The sequence below is a fragment of the Gossypium arboreum genome, chromosome 13, assembly GCF_025698485.1.
Source record: "Gossypium arboreum isolate Shixiya-1 chromosome 13, ASM2569848v2, whole genome shotgun sequence".
NCBI classification, from domain to species: Eukaryota; Viridiplantae; Streptophyta; class Magnoliopsida; order Malvales; family Malvaceae; genus Gossypium; species Gossypium arboreum.
In genome coordinates, this window is record NC_069082.1 from 124674039 (window position 1) to 124697652 (window position 23614).

The following is a 23614-nucleotide window of genomic DNA, read 5'->3' on the forward strand; positions in this document are numbered from 1 at the left end:
AAAATATAAAAGTATGGTTGGTTTTAGATATATCTGTTTATGAGTTGAGTTATCTTATGAAGTCTAAATGTCTTTTTGAAATCTGAAAGAGGTTGAGTAAAAATATTAGGTCTGAAAAATAATTTGGATAAAGAAATTAGGTTCGTTTAAAATATGACTTGAGTTTGAATATTTAAGGTTTGAGTTTAGTCCGTTTTAAGTTTATAATATTTTATATTATGTAATTTAAAATATATTAATAAAATAAATTTATATTAAATATATAATATTATTTTAATGTAAATATTAAAATAATATTAAGATGATTATATAAAAATTTTAATAAATAAAAATATTAAATTATTAAATATTAAAATAAAATAAAATAAATATTTGTTAAAAATTTAAAAATAATATGGACGGCGTAAAATGGGCTTGGATTACTTTTTTACAAATATGAATAGGTTTGGATAAAATTTTAAGTTCAAGTTTTGGTCTGAACCGGGATTGAATAAGTATAAAGTATGTTAATATTATTTTTAAATCCGATTCGGCTTATGAGCAACTCTAATTTTAGACAATATTTTTTTTCATTATTGAACGTTATAAGGGTATGTTTAATTTATTTAATTTTTATTATTAAATAGATAAGCACTAACTAAAACAGTTGGAGTTAGTGTGGAATCGATTTAATTGATTAACAATATTAAAGATTAAAAATTCTTTGTGATGACTTGATGATTAATAGTGTTTATTGTCCCAAGTGTGGTCTAAATTTGAATCGCGATTGTTGTTTGGACTCTATTATTTTAATTAAAAAATAAGAACAGAAACAAGCTTTTTTTTATTAATTAATGAAAAAGTGTAAAAAGAATAAGGGGGAGGGAGCAGCCATGTTTCCTGGTTTTGAGTTCATTTTGAAAGAATAAAGATTTCCTTTTTCTAGATATAGGGTATGGGTTGTTCTGATTAATGATTGAATTTAATATTAATGTGTTTTTATTATTATTTTACCAGTGAATTAATCAACAAATAAAAAAAATCAATTAATGAAGTTAAAGAAAATATTATAATGTATCAAATACAAGCTCTTAAATTAATATTATATTTTTTAATTAAGTAATGAGAATTTTAGAAAACCCTAACACTAATTTTCTAATCCTAGCAGCCATGATAAAGGGACAATGTTGTTAATTGATATGCCTTGAATATTGGAGGCAATCTTGTCCTGCCTACCATGTACACCAATCATATATACCCTTTAATTTTTGTTCATTTTGGTCCTTATTGGACATGTTAATTTGTTAAGCATTTGATCCCATTCTTTTTTGCTTAGTGTAGTATGAACTGAATTGTGATTCTTTCTTTCCTCTTTTTTTTTTTTTTCAATCATAATATTCTTTCATTTTTTTGTGAGGATTGGATAAGATTTACATATTTTCTTGATAATATTCTTTTTTCTTCCTTTTTTTTAACTCGATTGGCATGAATATTGTTGTCAATACAGGAGAATATGAGTTTGAGTACGCTGAAGCGTATTATCCTCCTTTTTATCGGTTGAGGAGGGACTATGAGTTTTTTTAAGCATTATATTGTATAAAAAGGAAAGATATGATCAAAACTTATAATAAGATTATTAAAAAAATTAACATCAATTGACTTAAAACATTACTTTCAACAAGTAATTTAATAATAAAAGTGTATATAAGTATATTTTAAAAAAATTAAAATAAATAAATAAATGAAATACATGAAAATTTTTGATTTCACACCGCTATTGTATTAAAGAATAATCCTACCAACCTTATCATTTCAAATGTAGGTATAGTGGCTATTTTCAATTAAGATCCACAATCATCCAATAAACTTATTCTAATTAAACATTGAAAAAGGTTTAAGAATATGGAATATTATACTTCATACCAAGAGGGCCATTAGATCCACATAAACCCAACCAAACTAATTAATAAAATGGTGAGAAAAACCCTAGAAAAAAAATTATGTTTTAAAATAAGGGATTGTTATATCATGTGTAGCTAGCCTCACTGATGTTATAGTGCATTCATAGAGAGTTAAACACGTGTCCCTCAATGAGACCAACTATATTGCGAACTTAGGGTTCACGAACCTAAACTTAATAATTTTTAAAAAGGGATAACTTCGCTAAAATTATGTGAAAGCTATGTGGAGGTCTAGAGAAATTGATTGTTAATTACCCTAGAATGTCTCATCTTAAAATGTAGTATCATCATCATCGCTAAGGGTATTCAAGCTTGTCCCCACTGTAGAAGGGTCATGCAAATAGCTTATACACATTCACATAGACACTCCTTCTTCTTGATATCTTGAGTCTTTAAAAAGTTAAAACCCTTCCCAGCCTTTGCTTCATTCTCTTCCATTCTACTACCATCTTCTTCACCTTGTTTACCTCACTCGTTAATAGAGATAAATATTAAAATTATACATGAATTTTTATTTAATGTGTAATGTTATACATGAACTTTGATTTTGTGTAATTTTATAAATGAAAATTTAATTTGATTCAGTTTTAACAAACCACTAATAACATTATCAACTTATACGTTTATATATTGCATTCATGAATGATTATATTAAGATCCAATATAAAACAAACTATTGTATTTATTATTTTAAAAGGTGTACAACCGAATCAAAATCAAATTTTTATGTGTATGTCTGAATTGCAATCAAATTTTTATGTTTATCATTATACCAAATCAAAATTCATGTATTAAATGACATATTAAATCAAATTTTATATATAATTTTATTACGTGAAGAGTGGATAATTTTTAAACACAAGTAAAAATTGAAAAAAAATACATATAAAAATAACATTCTATGTAAAAAATTTTAATAATTTTCATTACATGGGTAAAATTTTCTTGAAAAAAAACCCTTAAAGAATACATGGAAAAAAAGTTACCCTAACAAACCATGAAAAGATTAGACATAGTAATTATTTTTCCTCCTAATTAATAACCCTAAAAAATACAAAAAAAAAATTAGGATTTAATTATTATTGAAAATTCTCTGGCCTGGTGACAATAACATTCTTGGATCAAATTGATATTTTCTGTGTTGAAAAACCTTCCATTTTGAGCCAAAATGATGAACCCATTCTTCTTTAGTACTGTAATGAGGAAGGTATTGCTTAAGCATAATTCCAGTTTTATTACAAAACCTCATTATGTCTTTATTTTGGTCTTCAAAAGCTTTCCAAGTATCAAATCCACTTGAATGTAAAAAACCCACTGTGTAGAATATTTCTTCATCTGGTATTACAGCTGACATCCTATCATCCCACCTGCCATTAATTCAAACATTCAAATTGTTCATTATTTTATGCTTTATATATAAAATTCATGATGATCAAGTTTTTGGTTAAAAAAATTTTATTTACTTAAATTAGTCATCGTATCAATTAAGTCTTTCTTGTAGTTTAATTTTCAATTTTAATATTAAACGACCGTTCATATTTTACATGGATAATATTTAAAATACATGGATTAAATTGTAAATAAGTGTATACATACATTATGAATAAATTAGATTTGACGTGTTAAATTAATGAAATAATTTTCCTAAACTTTATTGGCATTACATTTTCTTTAATATGTTAGATCTAAATTGTCAATATGGTAGGTACACACACATAGGGGTGAAAGAAGAGTAGTGCCTTGGCATCCTAAAATGGAAAAATTATGTTTTAAACCGTTTAAAATTTATAAAATTATAGATTAATGTATGAAAAATTGTAATTTAGCTTCTAAAAAGATGAAATTTTGATTTAATCCTAAAAACTATAAAAATATAATCTAATACAAGGGTGAAATTGCATTTTTAGATTTCATAAAAAAATATTATAACTTAATAATTTCGACCCTCCACAAAAAAAAATAAAAATTCCGGCTTCGCCTCCGTACACAGCATACTCAAACAACATTTAATGCTTAAATTGAAAACTAAGCTGACTTGAACTCCTCAATCAGATGTGGACCAATTTAGAATATAGGTGATAGTTCGAGGCATTTAATCAAAAGAGCCCAAAAAGAAATACTTACTTTTGGCTGTTCATAGGATAAACGAGGACAGGTCCTGTAGTAATATTCCGTTCAAGAACAATGCCTCTAAAAACACCATTGTTGAAATCCGATATCTGAGATTTAGGTATAAAAAGATTCAACCATGGATGTGGAACATCCCATAATCCTTGTGATTTAAGCTTCAGTTCCCCACTTCGAACCCTATTCAAAAACTCTTCATACCCAACGTCTTTTCCAAATATAAATCCAGGCATGTAATTCAAACCTTGCAGAACCTGTTCCATCTCCTGCAATAAAAAAAAAAAACATACAAAATCAATATGATATGCACTACTTATAATTTTACGACACCGACAAATTCGACCATTATTTTTAGTTTACCTTGTCGACTGTGTGTTTTGTTCGATCATCGTAATGCTTAACGATTTCAAGGCAGTATATGATTCCATGTTTGGTTATCAATGAGATTATTTTGGGATGATCTTTATTTGGAAAAAAGGACGATCTCCAGTTATCTGGTGAGCCTTGATCCATAAGCAATGAACCTTCTAAATAATCCAATGCACTTTTATCTTTTCTTCCATTTTTTGAGATTAAAAGCTCTTGATCTTTGGTGAATGATGAAAAATCATCGTACAGTAGTCGAACCCATTTTACCTGTTTAAAAATAATTAAATCAACCAATTATTTAAGTCCACAATGTTAATAATTTGTAACAATATTTACCATAAAAGTACAATAAAAATTTTCTTATTAAGAATCAAATTACTTTTTGTCTCCTCTATATTAAAGAGCAAATTAATTATTTCAATTAAAATTTTCATTCTTTTATCTTCTCGTACTATAATATATACGGACCAATTTTTAACCATATAAAAATTTTATCGGAAAGAGACTAATTTCTTCATTCTTTGACCTAGTTAAAAAACCTAATATTACCCTTTTCGGTGCTGGTTGAAGTGGAATTCTTGCTCTGGTTATTATTCCAAATTGTCCTAAACCTCCAAGAACAGCATAAAAAAGCTCTGAATTCATCCTCGGCGAGCATGTCAAAAAATCGGCTTTCCCTGAATTTAAAAATAAAATTTGCTCGTAAATAACTGCATGCATGCATGATGCAACCAACATACAATATTATAGAAATGATGATGATGATGATGGTGATGATGATCACCGTTTGAACTTTTGTCCTATGGGGTTTCCTAGTGGGGACCCTAGAACGAATACATTTATAGAAAATTATTTCAATAGGTTGGCATGAAATGGACTGCCATTTAAAATTAAATGTACATATGATCAACCGTCAGGCACCAGCTAAGAAATGTATAAAAGTATTATAGAAGTGAGTTAAATTGTATTTTATTTATTTTATTTAAAATTTTTATAAATTAGACTAAAAATAAATTGATTTTTTTGGTTAAAATTTCATTTAATTTTACTGTTAAAATTAAAGTAATTAAAATAATTAAATAATTACACGTGTCATGTCACATGTACTTTAATTTAATGTATAGAGTCGATTTTTTATCTAATATATATAAATTAATCTATTTATTTTTGAATGATTCGATTCTTATTATAATGTTGTATATGGTAATTTTACCCAAAGAATGCTGAAAAATGAGTTTATTGTTCGAATCTTTGTGAACAGGACAAAAGAATACTGAACCCAACTCGAGATTAAAAATTGAAAAAGAATACGAAATCAGATACCTGTTATAACATCCATTTCAAGAACATTACTGATCTGAGGACCGTAACGAAAAGTTTGTCCACTGATTCCAGCATTGGAGAGCGTTCCGCCGACGGTTAAGTACAAATAATCGGTCCAAGAAACGGGTGCAAGTCCGTATTCCAACGTCGCATTCAACACGTCGATCCAAAGCTGTTCGCCGCCGACATCGGCGTAAAGCCTGTCTATCGAGACCCGGATTCCGGTTCCGTTCCGACGTTTATTCGCCATCGATCTCATGTCCACCACCACCCCGTTTTCCGCCATCGCTTGACCCCTGACAGAATGACCGTGCCCTTTGGCTGCTATACCAAAAGGAACTGAATTGGAGTAGCTGAATTTTATGAGTGCAGCAATGTCTTGTGGTGCTGAAGGGTGAAGAACTGCTTCGGGTTCGGCTTTTACGATCCCGCCAAAGTCTCGAGAGGCTGATTCGACAGCAGAAGGGTCGACGGAGAGCTTGGTTGCAAGATCAACGGCTCTGATATCCTTGTGATGGACATCTAACGGCTTTGATATCTTCATGATGGACATCACACGGGTTATAATGAATATAGCTGTGAAATAAGCTGGAAATTGAAAACTCATCACCATTATTTCTTTCTTTTTTCTTTTTGAATTAAAGAGAAAATGAAAATTAATGGAAAAAAAATGGAAGCGAAAAGGGAAAGAAAAAAAGGCTATGTCTTAGCTTATTTTTCTATGAGATGTTCAAAGGGAGAAGATGGTTATATATAGTGCATAGGAAAGTTTGCATGGAAATGATAGAAGGTTAGAGCCGAAGGAAACGACGTCGTTGGCTATCTGTATTGTATATTTGTATTGTTAATCAGTATCTAGTGCTAGTCAAAATTATATTTATAAAACATTACGTAATTATTATTATTTTCTTAAATTGATTAAGAATAATGTAAATTTTTTATAAAAAAAATCAAATGATTTTAATTGACAATTTGAGAATCTATTATTATTTATTATAAATAATATATATATCCAAATAATTATAACTACTCAAATTATTATAAGTCGATTGAGTCTTAGCTCAATCGGTATTAATATTGTTGTAAATACAAAAGGATATGAGTTCAAATATGCTAAAACACATTATAAAAGATAAAATTACAGTTTGAACCATTTAAAAAATTGAGAATAAATTCTTCAATTAGTAAAAAAACTTCTAAAGTCGCTCATGCTTTGTGTATTTTATTACTATGATTATCACTACTATGATTAGTATTATTATTAATTATCATCAAAGATTCCTCTGGCTATAGCTATAGCCAGTTAACCACTCACCCACATGGATTTTTATTACTTGTGGGGGACCCAAAGCCGAGTTATTTTACACCGTCCGATCATGATCTTATGGTCAAAATTAGTCAATATTGGGTCAATTTGGCTTCAGATTCGATAAATTATATTGTTTAAAATATATTATTATTTTATACTCTTGCTATTTTAGGATGCAAGTTTGGTCAAAATTAGGTAATCATCTAAAGCATATTCAATTGCTTTTTATTTTTAGGTTTTGAGGAATTTTATGAACTAAGGCAATTTTTTTAAAAAAAAATTCTTTTTTTTTTGTGGTTGGATTAGAAAATTTCCAACTTTCAATTCCAGATATATGAGGGTGGAATCATTGAGATATAAAATTTAACCTATCAAATTATTTAATTTTTATTTTATTTTTATATTAAATATAAAAAAATTTGTATAAATCATGCCAAAACATTTTCATTTGAATCATCCCACATAATCATTTTTTTAAATAAATAATTTTATAACTTAATTATTGCATGTAATGTGTGATATATAATTAAAATTTCTTTAAAAACTTGAATAAATTTCCAAAAAAAGTTTTCTTTAAGAAAACACTAATTAATTAACAATTCCCATTTTGTTTTAAAGCTGAATTAAAAATTTATCCTACTAATTATCAAACTCTTTTGAATTAATTAATGAAGTTTCAAACTTTCAAAAGACTTTGGAGAACAAAATTAATTAAGTTTAATTATAGGATCTAAACTTATCTCATATATATATATATATATATAGACATCAACTATATTATCTAGCAATATTAAAAAAGCAATTTGCATTCAACAATAAAATATAACTAGAGGACAAGTATCATGCCATGCACAAGGAAGAAAATTATATGTTTCCCTTTATTAGTAAAAGTATTATAGAGGCCCCTATATTTGAGATCGGATAGCATTTTGTTGCCTCTACTAAAAAATGGGTAAATTAGTCTCTATATATTAGATCAAAGAGCAAAATGGTTATTTATTACTACCGTTAAAAATCGATCCTTGTACGTCAATATGAGGTACATGTGGCATACTATATGTTATTGTCTTTTAATAGTATAAAATAAATGAAATTTTAATGAAATGACCAATTAATAATTAATTTAACCATATTTTTTAGTAGACAATAATTTCATCAATTAGATTTAATATTTAATTCAACAATTATATACAAATATTAAAAATAATAAAACAATTATATACAAATATTAAAAATAATAATCCAAGCATCTATAATATTTTTTATAAAAAATAAATTATATTGAAATTGTATAATGATATAAATTATGTCCTAGATACGGTTGGAATTCAAGTATTTAGACTAAAAAAAAGAACATAAATTCAAAAGGAAAATCTTTGACCTAAAGATCTGATAGGTATAAAGACCTGTCAGATAGGAGACCCTTCAACAATTTCCATGCACCTATATAGCTTGTATTAATCTTAAAATGTAGTTAAGAATATAATGTTTAACATTCATGTGCAACATGCAATTGTCTAAAATATTAAGAAACATGACAAATCAAATGTAAGAAAGATCAATGTCCGATGGGAACATCAAGAAACTGTATATGCTGATAACAACTAAGCATGCCATACTCACATGGCAAAACAGTGATAGTTAGGTCTCTTTATACCTAACATCATACAGTGAAAACAATGGTGCCTCCACATAATTGGGATGCATAAAAACGAAATTGAATTATAAATTTTTTAAAGGTTAATTTGAGATTTTATTATTTAATTAAATCATAATTTTAATTTTTGAGACTAATTTTTTTTTCCTGTCTCTATCCGCTTTAAAATTTGAAATAATTATTAATTCATGAATTATAATTAAATTACACTTATCTTCAAATTACAATTTTTTATTATATGCGGTAAAAAGTTAGCCAAAAGTTAAAATTTTTCACCATCCATATATATCAAATCATCATGTCCGTTCTTGATATTTTTGGGGTTTTAGACAAATAATAAATTAGATGTCTTTTAAAAGAAATTATAAAATATAATACGATAAAAGCTGAAAACTTTTGGGGTCCTAAATTTTTTTCCCATATTAAAAATTGAAAAAATATTTTATTTTTAGCCCCTTCTAGCCTTACACTTTGGATATCTGCACTCTCAAACAACTCCAAGACTGGATCTACAAATTATTATTATTATTATTATTATACATGTAAAATCATTCTACAAATTATTATTATTATTATTATTATTATACATGTAAAATCATTTGAAAAAAGTGAGGTAGTGAATTTTCCTAATCATGAATGTCAACTTCAAAACATTATGAAAAGTGGGGCAAAGGGAGAATTCATATATATTCTTTTAAATGAGTTGTTCTATAGGTGTCAATATAATAATCCTATATATATTTACCATGTGCTTTTAACCTATATTTAAATTATTAAAATCAACTAAAGAAAAACATCATTATTTCTTAATCCTGTTTATAGGATTAAAAGGTTTTGATAATATTTACGGAAAAGTTTGTATGAAATAAGAATATTATCATTTTCTAATAGTTCAACGCTCTATTAATATTTTTATTTTAAATTTTAAGATTTTCATTATTTTGAAAATTTTGTAAGGACATAATAGAGAAAAGAAGGAAGACATAATAAGATACTGAATATATTTTTAAGATCAAAATCACTCTACAAGATCACGTGGTCCTAAAATAAAAATCGAAAATCAATTCGAATCGTCGTAAATTATATAATAAAAAAGGCAATAACTTTGCACCGCCAAAATCTATGTCCACTGTGATCCCTTATCACGTACAGCAATCATATCTAAACCCATACGTGCATGAAAAATGAAATGAAGTACAAATAATTGAAGCACGTTTCTTAATTACGCAGCATATGAATTTGTTCTTTAATTTGCCAAAATAAAGTTGGCTCATCATGTGAAGAGTGTAAGGAATATCTTTTCGATTGATTTGAACTTAACCATATTTCTCTTTCACCAGTTCCCATAATTGACAGCTATAAACTGTGTTACATCGAATTATATGTTTGATATGAATATATTTAATCTTTTTATAAATATTATAATGTATTTAATTAATTTTAAAAAACAATATTTTTATATTTATAATTGAATATGTATGGGATACAAATATCGAGCATGGTGAAGAAGATTTGCTGTCATGCCCGTGGGTGGAAGGTACTTATTGGAGCACCTAAGGTAAAAGGAAAAAAGTTTGACCAAACGATCCCACTTGCAAATGCAACTTGCTATAGGTGCTTTTGGCTGTCTATTAGGGTGTTTTACAGCACAGATTTTCAGCAGATAAGCTAGAATATACATCCTAGAATAGTAGGAGCCATTGGGTCAATAGGGTTCAGATTATTCTAAATTTAGATAAATTTTAGATTTGATTCGTTTTGAGTTTTAAGTTCTTTTAAATTCAAGTTTTTATTATATTATATTAATTCGAATGAATATGATATCAATTAATGCGTTAATTACAATCAATTTGATAGGAATAGATTTAAAGGAAATGAGTTATGTCAACGAAAATAAAAGAACGGTATTAATTTATTGTTATACCTACGCTTCGCGAATTTACCTTTTGTAGTACACCTTCCATTACATAAGCCCACAACAACGCAAGCATGCACTATGGGGATCACATCGGATAGATGAGAGATATTTGTAGATTATATCTACTATTGTTTTGTCAAGGCAACTCATATTTAAGGGTGAGCAAAATTCGATTTGATTTGAAAAACTCGATAAAAAATTTAAATTTTAAATTAAATAGTTCGAATTTTTGAATTAATCAACTTATTCGGATCAATTCGAATAAAAAATTAAGTTTTTCGGTTTGACTCAAATATGAATTACACAATTCAAATTATCCGAAAATCCGAATAAAAAAAGACAAAACTACGTTGTTTTGATAAATGTTTACTTTTTTAAAAAGTTAAAATTTAAAATAATTAAATTAAAAGATAAAAATACGTCATTTTGATAAATGTTAACCCATTAAGTTTTATTATATTATTCATGTAGTTAAATAATCTTATACTTCGTTTACTAATTAAATAATCGACCCATCTAAACGCAATATTAAGTATAAATAATAAGATTCATTAACTTGACTCGATTTTACTTGAAATTTTTTGCCTCGATTCGATTCAATTCGAAAAAAATTAAAATTGAGTTCAGTTACTAAAATAGAATTTGTCAACTCGACTAACTCAAAATTTTTTGACTCGATTCAACTGGACTCGATCGAATACTCACCCTACTCATATCTAAAAGAAAATGATATCTATATATCGATTAGAACCAGCATGTAATACGCGCCTATTATAAGACCCTTTTAAGGTCAAAAATTCAAGATATCGCTCCAACTCTCTCTTCCAAACACTAATAACATCTCCTACAATTATCTCACCGAGTGAACCATCATCAACCACCATAATTCTTACTTAATATCAACATATATTATATTTATATATGATCCCGAATGAACCATCTACCATTATTATATATATATATTGCTTGTGATGTATGAATTTTTGCAGTGGCCTGCAACTTCAAAAGAATCAACCTCATATTCCGAGTACGTATCTGCAAATATCAGATATGTTTGAATGATGATAGTCCAATATTATAATATGAAGCCAAAGTTGTGTTTGTACGAATTTTGGGTCCCAGTTGCAGTCCAAATTGGTACCAAAAAGATTAAGATTTGGATACTCTCTCACAGCATCATCATCCTCCCATCTTTTGTTACCTCAATCAATCATGCTATCCGTACTCCATTGATGCCTTCCTACCACAACAGAATCTGTGAAGTTCATCTCTTGCAACAGATTATGTCTTCTTTTTTTCCTTTTTCCCCCAGAGTTTTTGCGTGCCATTGTACTTGTATTTTGTTCTTTAGTCACCATTGCTATGCCATTGTTTTAAGACAATACTCGTTTAATAAATGGTTAAACATGTTTCGATTATATCTTTTTTAATCACCGAAAGATGATGTGATAGTTTTTAAAATTGGTATAATAGTAATTTTAGTCTTCAACATTTATATATTGTGTTAATTTAGTTTTGAATTTAAAAAAATTAACCAACATTGAGGCCTAAACTTCTTTTCAATCTAAGTTAATCCCTGGACCTAAAGTTCAAGCTCTAATGTAGAAACAATTGTTAAGTTCAGATCCCAATACAAGAATAATCGCTAAGTTTAAGGACTAACTTGGATAAAAAATTCAAGCCCTTAATCTTAAACATTTAATATTACTATTTTAATAAAAAATATTTAATTATTATAAAACTTTTAATGTGTCATAATCTAAACATGTGAATTTATAGGAACCTATATATTATATTCTCTTCTCTTCTATTTAATTTCAAGCATAAAAGAAAACGTGACACCCTATATAGTGATATATTCTTTAGGTCGGGTTATTTATGCAGCATCTTTTACTCGTTTGCTTTTATTTATATATAAATATATTTGGTAAAACTATAATGAAAGTTCTTGTATTAAGAATCAGATAGCATTTTACCCTATTTATTTAAAAAAAAAATAGATAAATCAATCTTTGTACATAAAATCAAATAGCAAATTGGTCCTTTTGTTACAAGTTTCATCAATTTCTACTGTTAATTGATGGCATGCCATTGTTTGATTGCTTGAATTAGTCCATCCACATAAAAAATTCCATGAATTTCATAGTATATTAAAAATTTCATCTATTATGCTTGAATTAATCCCTCCGCGCCAATATTTAACAGTAGAAACGGATGGATTTTTTTATCATAATGACTAGTTTTCTCTTTGATCTAATGTGTAGAGTCTAATTTACTCATTTTTTGAGTAGAAAGGACAAAATGCAATCCAACTCCTAGTATAGAGATCTCCATGGTCCATTTACGAACATAATTTCATATGATTATTATGTATAAATATATAGGTGTACATACTTGAAATGTTCCTCTATTATAGGGACTGATTAAATTAGTCTCTCTATTACTAAATGGATCAATTTAGTCATTATACTATTAAAAGGAATCAAATAAGGCCAAATTATAATAAAGTTATCATTTACCGTTTAACAAAGTTAATAATTTTAAAGTTTTTATGAATCTTTTGTTCATAATTAAACTATAATTTAAAAAATATTTTTATACTGCAAATGTTAACTTTGTTACAATTTAGACTTATTTAATTCTTTTTAATAGTATAGAGATTAAATTAATCCATTACATAATAGAGTGATTAATTTGATTCAATTCCTATAGCTATAATAGAGAATCTCCAATAGACCTGATGGTTTGACCTGACCCGAAGGCCTGTCCAAAAAGTGGGAGGGTTTGGAAAAAAATATAAGTCCGAAAAATGAGCTTCGGCAAAAAAAACAAGGCCTATTTTCTAAACGGTCCGAGCCTCGGGTAAGCTTTTTTTTTACCCTGGCTCAACCTGAATTTGCAAAAAAAAACTTGCTACTGTTTTCACTGTTTTTGTTATTGCTTTTTCCTCGTTTTCTCCCCCCTGTTGTTCTAAATTTTCGATTAATTTGTATGACCATCAAGGAACTTTTTTACTTATTTCTTTTATTCCAATAGATTTTTTTCTAATTGTTTGATTGTTGGGATTAGTTATAACTTTAGTGAATAAAAATTTCAAAATTTTGACTCGATCCTCGGAATCGATATTTCCCTATTCATCTTCTGTTAATTTCAATAAAGAGAGTTTTTTTTCTATTGCGAATGATTTTATATTGAGTGTATCTAGTGTTTGTTCAAGTTTGTGATAATCAGTAGTAAGAAGTAGAGCATAAATTTTATTTATCTAAAACGGATCCATTTTTTTTTAAAGTTTGATTTATGCTTAAAGGAGAAACCCATTTTTTTATTCTTTCGCGATAGGATCCATGCAAGAAAGGATCATATAGTTTAGGCAAGTATTCTCTTTTAGTTTCATTATTAGAAAATTAAGTTCTTTTTTCAAGTATGCCCAGATCAAAAGTATTCTCTATTTTGGTGTTATTTTACTATTATATTGTTACTATTTTGTTGTTATTGTTTAATATTATATCACTCTTATTTTATTATTAATTTCGCTATTATTTTAGAGGTATTTGCTTACTAAGTTGCACCTATCTTAATGTTATTTCAAGATAAATAATTTTAGTATATTTTCAATTTGTTGAGAAACATTAATTTTAATATTTTTAGTTTTTTGATATATCTTATTTTTAAATTTATTTTATATAAAAATAATAATATAAAAATATTTTAATACAGTGGGCTAGGCCAAACCGAGTTCAATTTTAATATTTTATTCGAACCATACTTAAATAAAATTTTAAGCTGATTTTCTAAATTAAACCGAACCTAAACCTAAAATTCTATTGAGGTTCAGTCCATCAGCACCTCTAATCTCCAACCCCTATTTTTATTATATATATGTATAAGAATAATTTTACTGTTTCACTCATGAACCTTGAGCCCCAACAGATAAAATCTGTTATTTTGATACTCTGATTGTATATATATATGTATGTGGATGTATTTATGTAGAAAATGCAATCTCTGACAGTGCTGTCATTTTGGTATCGTACAGAACAAACAAATCTAATCTGATTCTCTCTCAAAAAAATAAATGTTAGGATTTGACCCAACAAATATATATATTTTCAAAGGACTGTCCCAAATCATTATCCCTTTTTTTTCTTCAACAAATAATTTTTTAAAATTATATAATATTTACCACATGTTACATGGGCAAATTTATAATAAAAAAACAGTGCCATATAAAGAAAAATAACAACAAAATTACAAGTAAAAGCATCATATTCTTATGACAAAAAAAAAAAAACCCTTAATTCTTGACAAAATAGAAGAAAAATTCAAAGGAAATAAAATTTTTCAAAAGATTCTTTCAATGTGATAGCCGCAGATGTGACAGAGAAAAAGAAAAGAAAATCAAATGCCCATTATGAAAGACAAAATTAAAATATAACTTAAAAATAATTAATGCTCTCGTGGGACACCGTTGATCTGTTGAAAATTGCTTGATTCATGTATGTATTTTTTCTAAAATTTAAAATTATGGAAATATTTTACTTAATCGATATGTGTATTATTGTTAATGTAGTATAATATAGATTCGAGTATATTGAAGCGCATTATTCTCTTATTTATAGGTTGAGAAAATGCTATGAATAGTTCTACGTATTACGTCAAAAAGAACAGATATGATCAGAACTTATAATGAGGTATTTAAATAAATTTATGAAATTTTTTTAACGTGGAATTTGTTAGTAACGAGTTTATGGTGTGAAAGAAGATGATGGTTTGTGTCGAAAGTCACAAAATTTTGTACTAATTGGACTTTCAAATTTTGTCCAAAGCTTCATTATTCTAATGTACTCAATAAAGCAAAACAAAAATGATTTAGAAGAATCAGATTTGAAAATTTAGTCACACCTTATTAGTTATTACATGATGCCCCACGTTATTTAAATCAATTTAGTTTTTTTTAAAAAAGACATTTTAGTTTAAAATTTAAAAAAATCTCGAATTTTAAATTTAATTTATCAAATATTATCGATTCTTGAAAGTTATAATATGAAATTATTGAACTAATTAAGCCTCAAGTTCGATTTTATTTACCTTCAATTCTTATTACATATGGTTGCTGTTATTAATGAAATGTATGATTTGAATATAATAAAAAACTCGAGTAATAAATAATGTTGATATTCAATTCCAAGCTGTATCGTTTTCGTATATTTTATTGTACTATAATAATATATATTATAAAGTAGAGGAGGATCTCTTCTGTAACTTTTTATACAATTAAAATTTTAACGATTCAACTGTTCAATAATGATTTACATATACTATTTTAGATCGATACGAGGGAGATATCAAATTTATTTAAAACTTTGCATACATGACAAGTAAAATTATATCGATAAATTTAACAGTTGAACTGATATAAACAGGTCCCTTCCCTATAAAATAATATTTATATATATTGATACTTAATAATTTTTATTATATAAATTTTCAAAAGATTTACATACGTTTTTTTAAAGAGTACGGATGAGCAGGACAAGAATTCTAAATGAGATCATCAATGGGAGTGAGCAATATAGAAGAAATAAATGACGAAATGCATTACATATACAACCCAACCACTCATGATTCCATATCTACATGATCTTTGGAATGAAAGATAACATGACGGTCCAACTATCCACATTAATTAATATATGGAGCATTTCAACTCATTTTCTTTAATACAAAATATTAGAAATGTTGCCGATTGAATTTTAACTCGATTAATATTAATATTATTGTTAGTGCAGGAGATCATGGGTTCGAGTACGTTGAAGTGCATTATCCTCCTATTTAAAGGTTTGAAATTGGCTATGCCTAGTTCTAGATATGGTATCGAAAAGAGCAGATATGATAAGAACCTATAATAGGATTAATGTTCAAAATATTACACCTGTTCGTAGGTCGGATTTGTTTGACTTGTTTTAGGTTGAGTGTAGATTTGTTTTCCTAATTTTGAGTTGGCTTGATTTATTGTAGTCATCCAATTATTGGTAAATTTCATTTTGGTCATCCAATTAGAAAAAAAAACATACAAAATAGTCAACTAATTGTTTGATTTTGTCTTTTTTAGACACTAGCTATTAAAAGGTGACATAAAGTTAAATGCAAACTTTTATGGGTATATTCAGAATAGAGAATGACTAGAGATGTCTTTTTACTGAAATAATTGAAATAAACAAGAAATCAAAAATGAAAAAGGAGTACCAACAAGTGGTTGAGTACAATGGTTACACTCTCAAAAAAATATAGGTTTGACCCTTAAAGATAATATTATTAAAAATAGCAGTTACAAATACCAAATATAAACCGTAAAACGAACTTGTAAAAGAAAAAGAAAAAAAAAAAGGCGTTTTGAAACACTTAATAAGGGTCTTTTTACGTCTAGTCCTTGGTGTCTTAAAGGCTGGGAAAGCCCGAGACTAACCAATTATAACGCCCACATAGAACCTTTTATGGGCCCAAGCCTCAAGGCATACTATATTTACTTCATATATATGTACACATATTCTAAGAACTTATCTGTACTAACTCGATTATGTGATTTTGACATGATTATTGTGATTTTTTAAAATTATTTTTTATTTAGAATTTTTTTTGAATATGCTTTCATATTCATGGGTGTTGCATATAAGAATGTGTCCTACATGCAAAAAGAAAAAAAAATTGCAAATTAGTTCAATTTTAATGACCGTTAAGTTTTAGGTTGTAATATCTTATTATGAAATTTATTTGTCCGTTAACTTGATCAACCCATTTAATACAAAGAAAGCAATTACGAGAGTAGACTTTCTCTCTTATATATATCTCATCCCATTTCTCTTTTCTTTCCACTAAAATTCTTCCCAATCTCTTCCAAAAAAAAAATTATTATTTTCTACATGTTTTTTAGAAAAGAATGGTCATTTTAAAGCTTTATGGAGAATACATATAAATCATGTCGTAAATATAGTAAAATTTTCAACTCAATTTTTATAAAACTTTTTCTATATTTGTAGAATTTTTTAAAGATTTTGAGGAATTAAATATTATTTTTGAGATATTTTGAACAACAAAAAGATGGAGTTGATTGTCCTCGATATAATTTAGAATCTTTGAAGGTTAATGAGCGTATCTTAGACCATTTGAAGAGTGTTAGACTATCGAGACCTACAAAAATAAAATCTACTTGTAAATATAATATTAGCAGATAACGGCTAGTAGGGTCGTATCCACAATAATAATTTTACAGTAAAAGAAACAAGTAAAGTAAATTTAGGGGTTTTGAAAATTCAAAGGGAAAAACTTTAGCCAAATGTAAAATCTTTGTTTGATTCATAGATTCAATCATCGACGCAAGGATATCTTCAATGTCTTTAATAAATTAGTTCCAGTTACTAATTCAATGCCGAGCAACCAATCTCTCATTGCTTGTTCAGTAACTAATAGGCAATTCATTTAAAATTACTTCCTCAACCCAATAAATAACCTTATAACTCAATGCCTAATATTTAACTTAGTGACAACATTAAAAACGAGAGACATTTAATTCTGACAAAAAAAACTCACTTCAATGAGGTTTATTTAAGCTAGACCATACATCAACACTACATAATTATAAACTACAACATAAACAATTATGTAATTCATCATTAGTATTAGAATGAATTAAACAATTATAGATTTAATTATTATAATTGATTTACTATTTTATGTTTATATATATCATATACAAATAATTATATTAATTCAATATAAAAATAGTTTTATTTTTTATTTTTTAAATATATATAAATAATTATATTAATCTAATATCTACAATCTAAAAGTTTTTTTTTAGGATGAAAAATCCCATTTAATTCAAAAAATTAGTTCTACAATGGAGAAGTCCTTATCGTAATAGAAAACACCCCTAATTCCTATAAGTCCATTGATACGAGTATATATATGAGCTCGGTGGCTACAAGGAGGATCCTATCTATTGTTGTTCTTGCTTATTTTGTTTTTGCTATCACAAGATTTGCTGATATTTCTTAAGGATTGTATTTTTTTTTTCAAACAATACATATTTTTAGACCTGTTCATAGGTCGGGTTATTTACCCAAACTTAAAGCTTTATTCGAAATTTGAGAAGGTTTAGGAAAAAATAGTAGACCTGAAAAATAGATTTGGATAAAAAAATTAGACCCATTTAAAATATGGGTCGGGTTTAGGCTTAAACATTCAAGGCTCAAGCTCGACCCGACCTATTTTTAAGTTTATAATACTTTATATTATGTTATTTTTATATATTATATAATTTAGAATACATTAAAAAATAAACTTATACTAAATATATAATACAAACCTTTAAATAATGTTAAGATTACTATATAAAATTTTCAATAAATAAAAATATAAAATTATTAAATATTAAAATAATATAATATAAATATTTTTTAAAAATTAAAAATAATATATATGGCCTAAAATGGACTTGAGTTGATCTTTTGCAAATATGGACAAATATGAACAAATATGGACAAAATTTTAAGTCTATATTTAGAGTCGGACCAAGTCAAACTTGGGCAAGCATAAAATATATTAATATCATGTAGGAATGCTATGGATTGGGTCGGGTCTAAGCATGATATTAAAATGTTTTATGTTTGCCCAAGCCTGGCCCGACCTAAAATATGAGCTTAAAATTTTGCCCTAACCCAAGTCCATTTTAGGCCCACCCACTCATATTATTTTTGAATTTTTTTTAAAATATTTATATTAAATTATTTTAATATTTGATAATTTTTTATTTATTGAAATTTGTTATATAGTCATCTTAACATTATTTTAATGTTTACATTAGAGTATTATTGTATATTTAGTATAAATTTATATTTTCATGCGTTCTAAATTACATAATATATAAAAATAACATAATATAAAATATTATAAACTTAAAAATGGGTCTGGCCGGATTCAAGCCTTGAATATTCAAACTCGAGCTTAGCCAATATTTTAAATGGGCCTAATATTTTTATTCAAGTCCACTTTTGAGCATAATATTTTTACCCAAACCTTCCTAAATTGTAAGAGAGGGGCCTTCAAGCCTAAACAAGTTATCCACCATAGGCAAGTATAATATTATGCTTAAACTCAAATAAAACTGACCCATAAACACCTTTTCATATTTCCATCTATAAATATTCTAAAGGGAAATATATACATCATGCTTCTGCACATTTGACAAATATATATATATATCATTGGTACAGTTTAAATATTATTATTTGCTGACACAAATGGTTTATTATGTGTCTGTAATTATCGATGTCATTGTCTGAAACCATGTCTGTGATGTGAACTTTATAGCTTTCAAGCTTTGGTTTTTTCTTTGTTACCAAAAACAAGTTGCGTATTAAATTTTTCTATGAAATTAATTATGTATTAAGATTTAAATTATTGAAATTGACATTTAAAAAATATATGACATGAAATAGTTGATCTACATCCACAACTGATCACGTTCCATACGAGACAAATGCCACAACAACTATTCCGTTGCCTATGCACATTAACAATTATTCCATCGCTATACATTTTTTTTAGTATATATATTTTTAATAATATAAATTATTAAATTAGTCACTTTTGTTTTTCTTAAGTTACATTTTAGTTGTTTATGTTTGAAATGTTACGTTTTAGTTATTTATATTATCATTTTGTTACTAAATGGTCACTCTATCGTTAAGATCTATTACCTTCTACACGGCAGTCTGACGTGACAGTTAAAGAGTTGAATTTTTTTAATGAAAATAGAATACAAAATTTTGCCCAGTTGGGTATTATTTGTTACCATAAGAGAAAAAAAATGACAAAAAAGGAGAAGAAGAAATGGACGCACCAACCTCTATAATTGATTGCTATTGTGGTTGCCTAACTATGTTGAGAACTTCATGGTCGAATGAAAATCTATTTTAACTACCACGTTGAACTACCGTTTGAAAGGTAACAGATATTACGACAAAGTGGCTATCTTGTAATATAACAACAATGTAAGTAACTAAAACATAATATTCAAAAGTGACTATTTTAATAATTTAACCTACAAAAATATTATGAATAATCAAATTTAAATCGAATGATATTGTAATATCAAATCGATAAATAATATTTTATGATTCGATTTTGTGATTATTTTTTAAATGTAGGTTTACATTACTTGCCATTTGAGCACATCCTGTGACGCAAAATAGAATCCAATCTCTGCAACTTAAGTTGCTGCTTAAATTTGTTAATGAAATCGTCAGCTTTAGCATCAACACTATGATCTTCCTCTTCAAACGGCGTCGTCTCCTCCACTTCTTCCTCTTCTTTTTCCACCTTGCGCCTTGATTTCTTCATCTTCTCTGATAATTCCCTTTGTGTTACCGTAGGCTCTGATTGGACTCTTTTTACTTCACTATGAACCGGACCTAAACCCGTTTCTGAACCGTTCGAATCAGTTCCAGTGAGTTCGGTTTCGTTTGGTTTAACCGAATCCGGTTTGTAAAACGATTTGACTCGCTCTAAGAGCGACGGTGCTCGGCTGAGTAGTGATTGTTGAACCGGTTCAATACAATCCGTTTCTGGACTTTGAGGAGAATATGAATATCTGTAGAAGTTGAAGGACTTGACTCGTTCGAGAACCGACGGGGCTCGCTCCAGCCGATAGGCTGCTGAGTCGTCATCGATGTCTGGGTTCGAAAGAGGAAACCTGTACGTCGAGAAGTTGAAAGACTTGATGCGGCTGAGGAACGACGGAGGTCGGTGGAGTGACGGCGGTGGGGATGATGAAGAGTTGTAGTCGTCAGCGACGTAGGGCGTTTTGTGAGGACAGAGGCGGGAGATGAGGAAGATAGTGGCGATGGTTATGTTGAGGAAGATGAAAAGAGAGGCCGGCGATAACCAGGTCGCCGTTAAATCTGACATACCGGAAAACATCATGGTAAGGGGAAAGTATATTGCTGAGAAGACGAAAAAAAGGAAGTGAAAATTTGGTGCTAGGCGCCTCGAAGTAGAAAAATAAATGTTGCTGCATGGGCATTTAAAATCTTTAAAATTTAATTTAATATAATATCGACTTTTAATTATTAGGGTAAATTTCACTATTAGTCATTAAAATATAGGTAAGTTTTAGTTTGGTCACTTAACTAAAAAATATTATAATTTGGTCATTGAACTATTCATAGTTTTCATTTAAGTCATTAAGCTATTAAAATCGATACTAATGACTTTCTTTATTCGCATTACCTACACCAAGAGTTCTCTTTCTCTTTCTCTTCTACAGTTCAGTTTTTTTTTCATGAAACAACTTTGGACATCAAGAATTTGCGAGTCAAAATTTAAACAGTTTTTTTTCGATCTCCAAATTGACCGTCAGATCGACTTGGATCTAATATATGTTTCTCTACTCGTTGATAGGTATTGATCCATCATACTGATCTCTAAATCGTCGCTTGATGCTCGCTGACAGAACTTTTTCTTAAAAAAGAACTTAATAGCCCAATGATTTAGTAACCAAATTGTAACTTTTTTTTTAAATGACCAAAACGAAAATTTAACCATAGTTTAATCACTAAGAGTGTAGTTTACGCTTTAATTTAATATAATTTCTAATCATTATTTGAATTATTTTTTTGGTATTATGCTAGTGAGAACTTGAAGTAATGACACTGTTTTTCAAAAATATTTAAAATTCCAAGAAATAAATAAATGGAATATATCTCATCATCTTAAGTGTAGTTAATAATAATTCTATTGTTATTGATATTATATGTTAATTTAAATCATTAATACAATTAAATTTTTTATTAAGACACATTATATTTTTAAGAGGAGGATTTTGAATAATATATTATTAGGAGTACCAATCAGCAACTAACATTGACAATAAATTGAAAAGTAAAAAAGATTAAAGCGCGAAGTTAAATTAATATTTTAAAATTACAAGAAATAATTATTTTAACCAGAAATTTGTGGAGACACAAATTCCACGACAGAATGTGTGCAAAACAAGCAAGTCAGCTTCCATTGATGATGAGTACCCTATCAAAGTTTCTTGGCCAAAAAACTCTTCTTTCGATGATTTGATAGACCAACATACAAGGGTGGTCCTGAACACTAAGTAAATGTACAGTCCTGAAAATCGAAAATATAACCTGCAAATTGACGACAACTATGTGGATCAAAACTTTCTTCAACATTTGCTATGATGTTGTAGTCGCCAGCAAGTACCCAAGACTTGTCAGCCTGCAAATAAACTAAATGCTTCCATAATCTTCTTCTTGCAATGCCCTCATTCCTTCCATATATAACAGTAAAAAACCTATGCTTGAACACATAATTCACAAGTAATACTTTGATCTGTACTGATAACAAAGCTCAAAGACATGCTACACTGCCACAAAATTAATATTCTAACATTATTATCTTCATTATGATTAAGCAAAAAATGCCAACCCCGAAACTATTCATCAACAATCTGCTGCAAATTACTCTTTATTCTAGTTTCCATCAAACATATAACGTTTACTTGAAGTTTGGTTGCCCTACTTACAATACTTCTCTGTGGTCGTTCATCCCCCTCACATTCCAAACAATCTTGGTTATTCCAGTTGAAGGTATCCCTATGATTCAACTTTTTCAAAAATTGAATAAGTTACTTATTGAATAAGTTACTTACCTAAATCCATGGCAAGAAATCAGTCCACATTCATGAAAGAAAGACGTATCTTTGATAATATCCTCCTTGCACAAGAACTTGTTCGAGGCTATGGAAGGAAGTCAATCTCTCCTCGATGTGCTCTTAAAGTAGACTTGCAGAAGGCAATTTGACTCAGTAAGTTGGGGCTTTCCCTTTGTTGTGGGGTATCCTTCAACATTTATTGAGTGGATAAGGGTATGCATTACAACTCCTAGAATTTCTGTATCCA

At 27.9% G+C, this 23614-nt stretch overlaps 2 protein-coding genes across 2 annotated transcripts; both read right to left on the reverse strand.

Annotated features, from left to right (window-relative positions):
* Positions 1–2851: 2851 nt before the first annotated feature.
* LOC108463523 (cytokinin dehydrogenase 3-like) lies at positions 2852–6556 on the reverse strand. Its single transcript, XM_017763451.2, has 5 exons — positions 5760–6556; positions 4986–5113; positions 4428–4703; positions 4065–4333; positions 2852–3307 (listed from the first exon to the last, which is right to left on the reverse strand). Exons 1-5 carry the CDS (start codon positions 6370–6372, stop codon positions 3013–3015), a joined length of 1581 nt encoding a protein of 526 aa, XP_017618940.1. The 5' UTR covers positions 6373–6556; the 3' UTR covers positions 2852–3012.
* Positions 6557–20730: 14174 nt separating this feature from the next.
* LOC108462465 (pathogen-associated molecular patterns-induced protein A70-like) lies at positions 20731–21718 on the reverse strand. The gene has a single exon (XM_017762410.2). It carries the CDS (start codon positions 21624–21626, stop codon positions 20859–20861), a length of 768 nt encoding a protein of 255 aa, XP_017617899.1. The 5' UTR covers positions 21627–21718; the 3' UTR covers positions 20731–20858.
* Between the last annotated feature and the right edge of the window lie 1896 nt (positions 21719–23614).

Excerpts from the sequence above, each read along its gene's own strand:
- LOC108463523 (XM_017763451.2), bottom strand. The coding sequence starts at position 6,372 with ATGGTGATGAGTTTTCAATTTCCAGCTTATTTCACAGCTATATTCATT. Across the intron at positions 4,704-4,985 it reads TTCAACCAGCACCGAAAAGG|GTAAAATGGGTTCGACTACT; the intron begins GTAATATTAGGT and ends ATTTTTAAACAG. Across the intron at positions 4,334-4,427 it reads CAAAACACACAGTCGACAAG|GAGATGGAACAGGTTCTGCA; the intron begins GTAAACTAAAAA and ends TTTTTATTGCAG.
- LOC108462465 (XM_017762410.2), bottom strand. The coding sequence starts at position 21,626 with ATGATGTTTTCCGGTATGTCAGATTTAACGGCGACCTGGTTATCGCCG.